Source organism: Zeugodacus cucurbitae, chromosome 4 (genome assembly GCF_028554725.1).
Source record: "Zeugodacus cucurbitae isolate PBARC_wt_2022May chromosome 4, idZeuCucr1.2, whole genome shotgun sequence".
Lineage (NCBI taxonomy): Eukaryota > Metazoa > Arthropoda > Insecta > Diptera > Tephritidae > Zeugodacus > Zeugodacus cucurbitae.
Window position 1 is genome coordinate 73,845,322 of NC_071669.1, and position 14,759 is coordinate 73,860,080.

The 14,759-nt window shown below is 36.4% G+C and overlaps 1 protein-coding gene across 7 annotated transcripts; it reads right to left on the reverse strand.

The window, feature by feature from the left end:
• Positions 1 to 461: 461 nt before the first annotated feature.
• On the reverse strand, positions 462 to 14,528 carry LOC105213040 (peptidoglycan-recognition protein LC). Of its 7 annotated transcripts, XR_008471097.1 has the most exons (6): positions 13,692 to 14,523; positions 9,249 to 10,426; positions 6,523 to 6,750; positions 3,226 to 3,377; positions 829 to 3,049; positions 462 to 705 (listed from the first exon to the last, which is right to left on the reverse strand). XR_008471097.1 is itself a non-coding variant. In XM_029040740.2 (5 exons), exons 2-5 carry the CDS (start codon positions 10,228 to 10,230, stop codon positions 2,657 to 2,659), a joined length of 1,755 nt encoding a protein of 584 aa, XP_028896573.1. In that variant the 5' UTR covers positions 10,231 to 10,426; positions 13,692 to 14,528; the 3' UTR covers positions 462 to 2,656. The 7 variants fall into 7 exon arrangements, 6 of the variants coding, with proteins under 6 accessions (XP_028896573.1, XP_028896574.1, XP_054086094.1 ...); XM_029040740.2 differs by having other exon boundaries at positions 462 to 3,049; positions 13,692 to 14,528; XM_029040741.2 differs by having other exon boundaries at positions 462 to 3,049; positions 14,367 to 14,525.
• Positions 14,529 to 14,759: the final 231 nt, after the last annotated feature.

Below are 14,759 nucleotides of genomic sequence, written 5' to 3' on the forward strand. Positions count from 1 at the left end.
GGCTAGCCTTATTCATTGAAACAAAGTCTATATATGTGACCTGGTCTACGAAAAGGGAGCTAACGTGCGAAAACTAGTTTTCTGGGAAACAGCTGTTAAAAATAAACAACTCTCATCTTCCAAAATCAACTAAAAAGTGAAAATTGATTTTTTGACACCTAAGCCCCCTTTCCGTAGACCAAGTCACATATATTTTTTTTAATAATCAAAGCAAATCAAATTTTATTACAGCCACTTTTTCAATCGGAGGCTGCGTAACTCGGCCCACTCGCCGATAATCCGAAAGTGTGTGATTCTAGACAGAAGTAGTAGTATAAGAAGAAGAAAAGAACTTTCTCCAACTAACCTCCTTACCTGACATCTCCCGTAGAGCTTTAATGGTCAATGGTTTGCTATATTGCTATGCACTTTTCTTACCTTCCTCCTAAGTTTCCTTTGTTGTAAATGAAATGATACATATCTTTTATGTTTTTGTAGTGAACAATAACTGTAATTTATTTATATGACTTTTGCGCTTACAATTCCATTTAACTTAAAGCGATCATTGTATAAATTATGAATGCGATCACCAAGAGATTGACGGTAATCACAAGAAACTTGTGATCCTTGAAATTCATGGTGGGCACAGTTGAGCAAAACGATGCTGACTTGGGTGATGTGTAACGTCTGGAGAACAGTCAAATACTGCTTTGATATGCACATATTCTGTAATGGAGCAGATTGAATAATTAATAAAAATCATAGGTGCAATCTGATGATTGGCAAATAAAAAAGCATTGAATGCATATCATCTTACTGCTACAGTTGTGTGCTTTATAATGGCATTACCTTTTCCAAATACTTATAGTCGAAGATTTCACATTGTGATTTCATCGACCGCACTCTGCTTGTACTGTTAGTTGCATTAAACACCATCATATCGAACGAAGTTATTGCTATTGAGATACTTCTGACACTTCTGATCTTAAAATCTATTTACATGAGATGGTTTGGAAGACCTGATCTATCATTAATGCTAAAATCAAACTATCGAGTGTATTATTTTATTCCGGACTGTACATTGGAACGCATTTTACTTCTGATTATAATGACTTGAATGCACTGAGTATGAACAGTTACATATGGACCATATGTAACTTGTGTGATAAAATAGATATATAATGAAACGGTTGCAACGCCAATCACATACACATGTATATGTTTGAGTATTGCTGCGGTGCTTTCATTTAACTTTCTGAGACATTTATTCAGATGCTCATATTATACATATAAAATGTATGTATATACAAGTTTACGGACAGAATTCACATTTATTTCCTCATAGTAAATTTAACTTATGGGAATTGCATTCAATATTAAATTTGAAATTACTTAATTTAGATGAAATAAATAAGCACAGACAAGTGGCCAATTGGAACTGTACTCATTTTGAAGAACTATTGGTTGAACTCCTAAACTAAAACTAAAAAATTTTTCGAATAATTGATAAGTTCGACTTAATTTTTCTCGTTAGAACTAATCTACTAATTCTATTGGAAACTATTTGAACATCTTTGTGTCAACCCCAGCTGAGGTATAATTGCAATAGTTGAATTTCTGTAGATCTATTATTTATTTATTAATATCAGATGTTCAATATTACACTCGATGAGTCACATTAGTAAAATTTGAATAGATTGCTTAATTTGATTTTTATTGTTCTTTAATACAAACATTAATAATTATAATTAAAAAATTTACAAAATGTGCCTTTAAAAGTTATTTCAAATATCACAATTTATATCTAATTTAACGAGAATTTCATACGATATTTCCAGCTTTCCAGCTGTAATCTTACTTGTATTATATAGTATATCTATAGCATATATACATGTGTATAATGTGATTTGACAACATCGATGAGTTATTTCTCCAGTCTGCGTTTTATAGCGATTATTTGTCGCGATTATTTTCTTTATGAAATTTCGAAATCAACGTGCCAGGTGTTTTGGTTTTATATAATAAGCTTAATTTTTACATATACTCTACACTCTACAAAACATATTTATTAATTTGGTAAAAAAAAACGTTTGTTGACAAGTTATAACTTTTGACTAGATAAAAAGGCTATAAGAATTTGTGAAGATTCAAAAAAAATGTATAAAAATACTATAGACCCGCAGTCTATATAGATTCGAAAATGAGCGATTACAGTACATATACTCTCCAAAAAATAATAAAAGCGCTTTCTAAGCAACAACAATTTTCATGTGTACAATCTTGCCTGTTTCAGTGCAAAAAATATGTGAAAAGAAATATCTATTAAAACTGGTATTTATAATTCCCACCACCGGGAATTCGCTTTCACGGTGCGAAACTATCAACTATAAATCCTATCTTGTGAAGTTTCGATAAAATCATCGCTACATCTCTTTTTGTAACATTAGGATATAATTATCAGGACTTTTTTGTACACATACGTCTATTAATTAGACCAGCGCAATTGTGATTTCTGTAGAGCTTTTCTTTAAATCGTTAAGTCTGACTTAAATGCTAGCATTATCTATAGAATATTTATATATGACGTAAAACTATCGTGACTAAGTAATTTAGAAAACAACTCATTATATAATATATGCACATATAGCGATGTATGTATATATGTATACATTGTGCCTCAGTTAGATTTGTATTCAGACCAATGTGGCCAATCCTTGAAGCTGTTGTACAACTCATCTGACTTAACATCCGTCGAAGTCGGATCCAACATAAATGCTCCGTATATCTTGTAGTCCTGCGAGAGTTTACCCAGTCGTACACCCTCGGCTAGCAGCAATTTGGTGGCGTCCATTTGCTTTTCAGATGGTTTTTGCTTTTTAAAAGTACCAATATAGGCGAAACTAATACTGTCCGAATTGAAGCCGCGCAAATGAGCGCCGATCACATCCCAACCACGACCTTCATACACATTGCCATCGCCGCCAATTAGGAAATTGTAGATAATATCATCGTGATTTTGAGATTCGATGTTCAGAGTTTGTGTCATGCGCACTCGGTACACGCACATGGCCTGGGAAAAGAAAGGGAAAAATTTGAAACTGTTAAATAATTGAGTTATTTGCACGTACAGTCGGTGACAAAAGTTTGTTGGCAATGCTCATTAAAAGATAGTAAAGCTCTAAAATAAGCAAGGATTTCGTTTTTCAAACTTTTGCGTTCGACCGTTATAAGGTGGTCTCTACATACCTGTGTTTCGCAGTCATCCGTACGTGTGGGCAGGACAATGACCTTTTTAATGGGGGTGGTCAAAGGTAACGGATCACCCGATGGTGGCTGAGCCAACCAAGCATCACGCGGAACTATTCTCAATATCTTGCCTCCTCCCACGTTATCATCCCCTGCAAAATGTAGACAGAAATGTTATAAGAAAATTCAAAATTTGATGTAATTTTCAACCATGAGTACTTAAGCAGCTATGACACACTTCGCATGTAGAAGGGATGTAATGATGAAATCATAAATTGATAAATTGATTCAACAGTGCATATAAAATACTGTGTAATCATATTGTATAAATATGTAATTATATATTTGTTGTAAATTCACGTATACTAATAATATAAATACAATTAAGGTTATACTATTATTTAAAGCACAAGAATGTACAATGCATTGATTCTACTAATTAGTTTTGAATTGAAAATTCAATATAAATTCACTGTATTCCATTCAAACGTGTCTGCTGTAGTGTGGCCACTTCATGATGATGCTATACAGTGCTTTGCCGGGACTCTCAGTGGCACTTAGTTGTCGTGCTCCATAAAGTCGGTAGTCTTCCGTGAGCACACCTAACTTCACACCTTCATCGATGAGTAATTGGGCAGCCTTCAAGTCGTTTTCTGTGGGCACTTCCACGTTAAACGTACCGATGAATGCAATACAGATGCTATCCTTATTATAACCCAAGGTGTGTGCGCCCTGCTTATACCAGCCACGTCCTTCGTATACCAGACCATCGCCTCCAACCAGAAAATTATAACCGATATCGCCCCAACCATTTGAGTGTATATGAAAGGCTTGCACGCTTTGCACTCGAGCATCGCATTGAAACTATAAAATGTCAAGATGGAGAAGGACACAAATTTGATATATGTATAAATATCTACACAACTATTCCAAAATTTTCTTCTAACTTTGTGGGTTTCTTACCTTATTCTCACAAGATGTTGAGGCCGTGTGTGCGATAATGACGCGTGGCACAGGCAGTTTTAATTCGGAAACGCCATCATGCTCGGCCTCTCCGTTCCATTCGTCTTTGCTGATTACCCACAATGTACCATTACCAATATCCGGCCGAGGTGCTGAAATGAAAAAAAAATCGTTTTTTGTTTTTTAAATATCTGTGCGTTTAATTATGGTTAGCTGGATTAAATACATTAATTCCATTCAACTTAACTTTTTGGCTTTAAATTGGTGCTCCAATAAGTATGTTTTTTTAAACCACTTTCACAATTATTTAACATATGAATTTGAAGTACACACATTTTGAGGCACAAAAACTTTGAGGCACAGACATCTCAATGTGTAAGTACTTATGTAAGTATGTATGTGACGGATGATTGTGCGATTTAAAGAAAAGAACTTCAAATGTGAGAGAAAAGATGACCAGCTAATAAAGTGATATGCAGAATTCGTCGGCGCCGTAATTCATATCATATTAATCTAATTCATATATATAAACACTTTAATATAATCTAGAGCAAATCTTTCTTGTGTTTTGCTATCAGATAAGAGAGGGATGTTGAGGCTTAAAAGATCACATCTATCATTTTCATAAACAACCTTGGTGTTCTAAATACACTTAATACTATCGGTGGGGGATTACCCTTTTGCCATTCCCTAACGATTCTCGCACACAGCTTCAATATTTCGTGTCAGAGAACTAATCGTGTAATCGTATTCAATTGTAGTTCTCAAATAAGCATAAGAATGTTTAAGTATGTCTCCAGTATGTATTACAGCTCCGATTGAAGATCTAGATGCTATCTGGCTATTAGAATACAAAATATGGTGTATAATCTATAAATACCTGTACCGGCTTTCTTCAGCAGAATGCCCATTATTAACGGCAGATCTTTGTAACTGGAGCATTTTCGAGGCTACCGAGCAAAAAATTGAGGTTTTATAAGGTTTCCGCTTTACCTAGATGTGCTCAAATGGTGGATAATATGGTGTCCGATTTAAGGTGAAATATCACTATTCTAGCTATCAAGATACGACAATATAAATCTACCCCAGCAATATAATAATTCTAATGGAGCTGTTATTACGTAACTTAGAAGCATTTGATTGGCTCCTAAGATATATTTGCTACACTTGCAACATGTTGCACAAGTAAACATATATTATATATGAATATTTGGAGTATATGAGTTTTTTTCCAATAACGGTTGTTTGTAACTCCTAAAACTAAACTAAACCACGGTCTCCTCCCATACAAGGGAAGAAGGTACTACAATCTGAGTGTCGGGTATAATACATTTAAAAAAGTCGTGTCGTCGCCCACATCTGGGTCAAAAGCCATATCTCAGAAACTACACGACCAATTCAATCAAATTTAGTGCACAATATTTTCTAGACGTCTTGATGTTACGGATGTGCCTATGGATAATTTTTTACAGAAAACACCAGTAAATCTCTTAGATATAGAAAAATCACAGAAAATATTTGTCTTCTATTAATATGCCTCTGTGTCAAAAATATATAAATTCGAGCAATCGCTTCCCTTCGCTCCCATATACCTAACATAAGGATAAGGAACGTTTCATGATATATAAAAAATATCACTTGTCGAATCCCACCTTTGTATTTATAGAGAGCAGTTTAGTTAGAAACCGAGAAAAGAGTCTTGCACTGCAAGCATCACATTGGAAATATATTGGACGAAGTATGTAGATCTAAATGTATGCCTACATTATAAATTTTAAGCAATGAAGGAGTTTAAAGAGTTAGAAGTTAAAGAAGTTTTCTGAAACATTTATCCTGCCTCCTAGATGTGCTCAAATGGTGGATAGTATGTAAACAAATTGTGTTGCTTTATGTACATACATATGCACATACGTATGTATATTGACTACTATTGCTTAGCGCATCAAATGGCCAAAAACAAGGTGATATTGCACCCCGAATTTATTGAGAAAACCACACCGAGGAATGAAGGGGTGTACAAATGCGTAAAAATAGGTATACGTCCTTAAAGTAAAAAAGGCGCATTGTCTTTTCATTGAAATAGTTATTGCTAATATGGACGAGGACATAAAGCTTAAATGGACGGTTTGTAATCGCTGCACATGCGTATGCAAATGAAAATGAAGTGTTTTGCTTCAGTCAAATCTCAATCTCAATCTCAAATTCAGATTAGTCAATTTAACTGTTTCAAATGGAAAGTGTGCTGCGTAATTGTTGTGCGTATGAATATGTGTTTGCGTGTGTGTGTATGTGTGTTTTAACCACCATGAGCACCAAAATTTTGTGTAAAAATACCTATTGTTGAATTGATTGGAATATGCTTTCTGGAATCGTCGCCATCGCCTACAAGCTTACTTTTTCGATTCGTCTGTTTTGTGAAAGCATTCGCAGTGACTATAGCTATGCCAACTAATAACGTTAGAAGTATCACAGTGCCGGTAATGATGACAGCTCGTCGACGAAAGTTGAATATATATGACGTTTCGGGCGGTGTGGACGAATCATTAGATTTCTCGGCGTTTTCTGGAAATAACAAAAAATATTACTTGTTAGTACATTAATTGACATAGATTGATTTAGAATTTGAGTTCAAATGTGGTTGTATGAGTTTTCGGGAGAACTACTATGATAGCGGTAAGATCTAAAAATATAATATTCACCACATGCCAGACAGTGCCTGCCTCTCGGCTTATCACAAAACGGCATGTTTAGAGAACAGTTACGAAAAGCACCGCCCACGGTAAATACCCCGAATTATCATTGGAAGTAACCATCTACGATTTTGATTAAACGACAATTAAATGATATGTGTGGAATAATTTGCGAATACAGAGGTCACTCACTCATATCTCCAATCATGGAATAAGTAAACAGCTGTTTCTCCAATACTTGAATGCGTTTTTCCATTTCGTAAAGAATTATATCGTTTATTAAACACTTATTAGCAATTCTTGATTGCTTAAACTCGTGCAGGAAGTGTGGAACTCTCCCTGACAAGGGCCATTGCATTTAACAGCATTCTCGTATGAATACAAGTCAATGTACTTGTTGCAGCAACGACAAAAAGACATTTCTCTACACTTGATTGTTGACCTTCGTGATGACGTCGGAGGAGGCTCGGAGAATGGTAAATGAATTGCAGTATTAATGTGAGACGCTTCTGGTCTGATGTGGCTTTTTCGATGTTTCTGAACGAACTGATTTCAAAATACAAACGTTTCGGACAAGACGAAGTCATGGAATATGCGAATCATATGAATGGAGCAGTGAAATCAATTAAAACAGTTAAAGGTCTCATTCTTTGATTATGTAGATTGTCTTTCTTGAAAAAAAGTCCCCTTAAATAGTCGGCGATTTCAATGTTTTTATTGGTTGGAGAAGTTGTGGAAGACTCCACATACTCAATACAAGTTTAGCTTTCGGGTAATTACCAGATCAGCGACTTCAAAGCGAGCAAACGTGTGGAATGAACAAGCAAGCGTGAATGCGCAAATTATAAAAGCTCAATCCAGAAACAGAACATATTTCTAAAACGGTTTAAATCACTCCCATTAAGTTAAACGCTACACAAGACACATTGAGATTGGAAATGGGGGGAGGGGGGCAATTAAATCACAACATTGATTAAGTGATTGTGTTACTCATTTGTTTACTTTGAGTATTCGCAGCTGAATACAAAAACACATTTATATATATGACTGTAGAGTGTGGAAATTTTGTATTTTTAGAAGATACCTGCTTAAGAGTGAATTTACGTAATTAAAACGTCTCCGATGAGCAACAGATTTTTACTAGTAGCTAAATGATAAGAGATGCGCTGACTTTACTTATGTATTAAATATAAAATAATATTTGTCTAGCGCAAACGCCAACTTAATTATAATTTCGTTTGCCTTGTTTTATTTGGGGGAGCTTAATACTCATTCAGAATAAGTTACAACCACATATATGTATGTAGGTACATATACTTCTTAATTTAAATCTGATGACTTAATATTTTTAATAAACAAACTAGGAATTAGATAAAAGCTGTTTTGCATATATTCTAATCGATGCATACATACATACATATGTACATGGATGTGAAAGAACCCGGTGAAAAACTAGTCTTTAAAATCAGAAGGAACCTTAATTTTTAGTTGATTATAAGAGATATCTCTTTCCATTTAGACAAGCATAAGTGCTAAGTTCTAAGAATAATAAACGATATACATACATATATGTATATTTGATTTATGGGAAATGGATTCTCATTATTATCATTTTCAACAAAAACCAACAATTATATTATAACATCTTGTTATGCAGCTATATCATGGGTCCTAGTCAATTACACCAGCAATATCGAACTCGCCTACGCTGTAGCCAGAGGAATAGGTGAAAATTGTTTGAGTTTCCGAATGATTCTTATGACTACATGGAGTGTGTATGTGGTGATCATTGCAGGTATGTGTGTAGGTGGGAGCTCGAATTGCCATTTAGCATCTTTTCCTTTCATCAACACATAATTTCGGCACAAATTTATGGCCTCAACAGATTAATACATTCCCCAGTTGTAAACAAACTCAAATGCGTTCGTGTAAACAAGCTATTGCTGTTTGTACATATGTATATATGTATAGGTATATATGCTTTAAAATGTTCTTATATATCTTATATACATATATCTTTATAAATGAACATGAATTTGCAAATACTTGAGCAAACACTATTAAATATTTTCCTCAGGAGAACGCAATTACTAAGGTGAGCTCATTTAGTATTTTAAATGCATACAACATACAAAAACAAACTCAGATGATGATGAATGTACTTGCATTATAAATAAAATTAATAATATTCAATGTGTAAAAAATTTTAACTGCCCAAATAACAACAAAATATGAATTTTACGAGAGTGTGTAGCAGCAATGCGGCTGAGGCCCTTAAGTAACAGCACGTGAACGTTCGCTGATACTCTACACAACAAATTCAAGTCTCTTAACAAGATTCAACGCAGCTTGAGTGGACGCATTACTCACCTGGATCGCCAGTGAACGCAGGATTATCATTTCCACCTTCACCGTTCTTCCATTTATCACGACTATCGATGAGAAACTGTTGTATCGTGACGGGTCCCTCGTAGAAATGCTTGTCGCCGAAGGTAACATCTGTGGAATTCGAGAGCGCGATGCTACCGATTTGTGCGGAATTTGGCGGCATAGGAGGGCCGAGTACGGGAGTCGCAAGCACTCCACCATTGAGTATCGTCTCGGAGAGCGTGCCGGCCGTGGGCGGTATTGCACCTGGACTTATAGTCTGGCTCAGCACTTGCATGCCCTTATTGATGTTCGGCAGATTGGGGTGGTTTGGCTCGTAGGTTGTTTGTTGGCCGAGCTTTTTCACGACATACCCGCTGTGTTGACCCTCAGAGTCCGAGTCCGAATCGACGACACTGGAGTCGATGGCATTCTCATCAATCGATATGATGGATATGGTATTACTGCGTATCGACACTGCCGGCGAGCCGTTCTTTGAAGACGCTTTGCTGCCGGATGAGCTACGGTGCCGTCGCACATTGATTACATTTTCAATATTTATGCTATTCTTATCAATTTGTGTATTTATTGTAATATTCTTGTTTGCTTTCAAACTTTCCACGCTGCGCCGTCGTTCGTCGCCATAGATGTTGGCAATATTGTTGTTGCTGTTATCTATTGTGATATTGCCACTTGTAGCATTGCAATTGAGGTTGTCGCGATCGATATCTACATTGTTGGCATGTGGACTTTTGTTGTGGTTGTTGTCGCATATTCTTCGGTTGTTGTCGGTGATGATAACGCCAGAGTCTGTCGATGAGGCGCAACTGCCAGCTGACGATGTTGACGGTATTATTGTTGCCTCGTCTATTGCTGATGTGGCACTAAAGGCACTTGGCAAAGGTTTCACTGCAATCGGTTTCACATCCAGACGAGTGCCAATGTTCGCATTTGAGTTCATTTCATTATCATTCTTTAAATGCATTTTTCACGTTGATAAACGTCGTATTCAATACTTGAATTACGAATACTGTTTTTACTGAGACATGCACTCTCGTTTTTTATTGCATTACATATTTTCAACAGCGCTGAGTTATCTTGGTCGATATGCTTTTCGCACGTATTATCACATTATTTGTATATACGGCGACATTTCACAACTATTTCTTCGCTTATGAGCTCTGTAATGAATGAAAGAGGAAACAATCAATAGAGATTATGCAATATATGCACGCAACGATGTTTGTCAATAAATGTGAAACAGTAGTCTATATCTTTGGATATTCTTTCAAAAAATAGCTGAACCTCTTATCTTGATATCTCCTGTCATCTTCTGTCCTCAAACAAACAGTCAGCACATTCGCGACTTGACTTCCACGTCACTGTTGACAGTCATAACTTTGAAGTTGGAACCAGAGTCAACAACACAATTAAAGTAAACCATGGAATCAAACGCAGAATCAATTACTCTTGTCAGCAGGTGCTACATTGGACTATAATCCAATAACGGTTCCTACACCAATTACATACATACATACATTGGCAATCCCTTACAACAGATTATTTCTAGAATCATTCAATATTATTAACTAGCTTAGATTATGTCTTTAATGTAATTGCTCCTTAATGGCATCTGTGTTTGCAAATAACTTCGATTTATCTTATCTGTGTACAGTAGATAAATAGCGTCAACAAATACCGAAGTCGAGCTCTCAGAAATGCACGAAGTTTTGATTGGCAAATCCGTGTCAAAATGACGAATGCCTACACACTCAAACACACACACACCAATAGGCAGCGTTTATCCATGCTACCAATAATGTTTTGGTTTAACAACAATTTAAAAATCAAGTGGGAGGGAGCACATTGTCGAACTATGCTGGCCTGACGTCAATCATTCTACATGCGTACATTATAATGCGGTTAAATAAGTGCACAATGACAATAGTTGCAATTCACAATTACTCACTAAAATAATGCGAAACTCCGTGATTTCAAAAGAACCACGCAAGAGAAACCACATGAAATAGTCTTACTATTATTACTTTATTGATGGGATCATGTGTAGAAGTTCACGTAAGTGAGGAAAGTTTTAGATTGTCATTCACTTGGGAGTGGCCAGAAACGATTCTTCTACACATGATTCAAGCAGCTCACGACTTCCGGTTTTAGACCAAGTATCCTCTGGATAGCTAACAAACGTCCGTTTGAACGCGAGCTAAAGTGAGAAGGCGAACCCGCTTCGGCGGTTGTTGTAGGTTTTGGGACCCACCACATAAAAACGAAGTACCAATGAAAAATCAAAGAATGTCTCGGATGAAGCTGTACGATTTATACGACGACATTGACATAGTTCAGCGAATAAAAAACAGCGGCTACGCTGGCTAGGTCATGTTGTCCAAATGGACGAAAACACTCCAGCTCTGAAAGTGTTCGATGCAGTACCCGCCGGAGGAAGCCGAGGAAGGGGAAGGCCTCCGCTCCGTTGGAAGGACCAGGTGGAGAGCGACCTGGTTACACTTGGGATCTCTAAGTGGCGCCGAACTGCGAAGGAAAGAGAGGAGTGGCGCGCTATCATCGATTCGGCTATAACCGTCTAAACGGTTCAACGCTAATTTCATATACATATATCGGAAGGATTTAGGGAACCATTTTTGTATGTTTTGTGTAAGCAACTAGCTTTTTTTTTTAATTTAGGAGGAACTACTCTTTAAGTGATTTTCGAATTAAAATTTTATTATTATTTTTACAAGAAAAAAATCGGCTCCCGTAGTTGAAAATTCCTATTGGCCATCATTTGCGGTAGGCGGAAGTCCAAATTTCTACTCGAAAAGTTCGATTTATGGAAAGAAATTTGAACGAAATTAAAGAAGTTTGAGTTATGGAAGTTCAATAGTATATAAAATGTCGAGTTGTGCTCTCTTACTTTGCCATAACCATTCCAGTGAAAATGTTGTAGGCTTAAAACGTCAAGATAAACTATGCGAAGAATCCAAAGAATTTAAGTTCAATAACTTTCAATTATTAATAGCATAATTAAAGCGAGTTGCATGTACCGCCCTAATGTGTTTGCACACACCCGCCATAAGTTGATAACTTGAATTGCAAAAAAAAAATTAAGTATTCGCAACCGGCTGTAAACAACAAAGCAGTGACAAACACACTCGTATATTGAACAAGTGGAATTCGTTGTCTTTTGTTGTTGTTGTTGTTGTTGTTGTTTTTCACAACCCAGCTTATTTACGCCATTAAGGTGCACAGTTGACGGCTGTTTCAGCGACGTGCAGCCTTGCCGATTCGTCTGCGTTCGGCGCACACATACACACACAAACACACTTACTTGCGCGTATTTGTTCAATGAACATTTGCACGAGCGTTTCTACAAACAAATACACTTCTGCGAATTGATAAGGCGAAAAAAGTCGATGCAAATTATTTTATCGCATTCGCTTCCTCGAGACGAGACGAAGACAATTTACAGTCAGAACGAAAGGGTGCTAAAATTAGCATTTCTGGTATCTGGTTTTGTATGACGTGCTTTGCTTATGAGTGTGTGATTCACACGCATACATACACCCGTGCAAGCAAACTGAGCTTTTACGCGCACGAATAAATGCAGAACTACATATTGTATTCTGGATCTCTCAGAACTCAGATGTGAGCGATTTATGACAAAACCGAATTTGGCAGGGCAAACAAAACTCTCCGAAGAGTTCGAAAGTTAAAAATTGATTTTCAAACAATCCAAAAAGTTGCCAAATCTGGTGGCGCGCGGGAAATGTTCTGATGATTTTAGCTTAAAAATATATATGTATTGGAGTGAACTGAAATTGTGGGATGAAATCATACTCATCTTTCCTAGATATATGGGCGTCATATAAACTACTAACCGGTTCGACAAAAGAGCAACAAAACGAACGAGCATTTTGTCAACCATCTGATAATCTAGTCATCCTTAAAGCTAAAACATAACTGACGCACTCCTAAACGCTATTAGACCTGGTTATACATTTAAATACCTAGGAATATGATATATTTACATATATTATTTTTTTCTGGATATAAACCTTAACTAATCAATGTCACTTTCGTAATTAGCATCAATGCATGCTTTTACAAGGAAATTATTAGAGCAAAAAATTAGTCGTGTGGCAATTATTGTTATTTCCCGTTTTTATGGACGTTGAGAAATAAAGACAATTATCATTTGGTAAACGACTGTCGTGGAACACTCTGAACCGTTAATTGTACTTGTAAAGTACAGTTGAATAAGATTTAACAATCCAAACTAGAGAGAAAGCGATACTTTTTTTGGTGTTCTTGTGAGTTGATTTGAAACATTCTTGAAGAGATATACAGAGCTAATGGGACAATCTACATGTTTGAACTTAGGTTTAATGGTTGTCTGTCGACGCATCTAGCCCTTAGTGAATTGTTAGAACTTACATAGAATTGAGGTTTACGAGTTGCAAAAGATTCCTTTGCAGCTGCAGCTGAATTTGAATGTATGTATGTATTTATCCTCTTAACTAAAGTAACTGGTTTTACACTAAGTGGCACATTCTCTACGGCATTTCACTTACTTTACTTTTTATTTACTTTTCTATTCTTAAAAGCGCGTACAAAACAATTTTTAATTTTTTTTTTTTGCTTGGGTTTTTTGATATTTTTCACTATTATCTTGTATGCTCACAACGATTTACGTGTGTGGGTGTGTGTTACAGCACCGCCTTCCCACCCTCTTCTCGCGATCACATCGAACTCCTCCGTTGCTCAGCTAAAGCTCTGTTTCGAACTCATGAAATATCGACGAAAGCTTGTTGTAAAATTTCCATTTTTCGTTTCACTCATAAACATGTATGTATGTATGTATTTACATACTTAATTACACATTCATTTGCATGGCAATTAAATGCTTTTTTCTTAATTCACTTGTATATTTAACGATGGAGCACGCACAACTGGTTACCACTTGGAACAACTACAACAACAAATTATGGGCCGATCGCAATCAGAAGCGAGAACGACGTTTGCTTTTGTTATTGTTTTTTGTTTTTTTGTGTTTTTTTTTGTTTTTAATTCGGTATTTTCTCAAAATCTCTACACAGAAACTCTACGTACTTGGCAGGCAAGTCGGCACGGGCTTGCGTTTCTCCGTACAAGTGTGTATTAGCGGTGCGCTGGAGCGTTTGTGATCAACTGAGTGCGGCTCACTCGATCAAGCGATACCGAGCCGGAGTATTCGTATCTGAAGCTGTGACGGCTCTATCGCGCTGCTCCACTTCTGTGCGTATGTATGGATGTGTGCGGGTATATACGACTGCTGGCACTACGATCAACCGTACAAAGCGTTGATACGGAGGTTCTCTCCACAAAATCGCCTTGCACTCGCTTTTGTTCGATAATGAGATTAGCAGAAAAGCTAAAGAGAAGTGAGAAAATCAATAATAAAGAAAGAAAACAAAATAAAACTTTGTTTAAATAAAATTATAATATTGCCTAGCAGATCAGAGG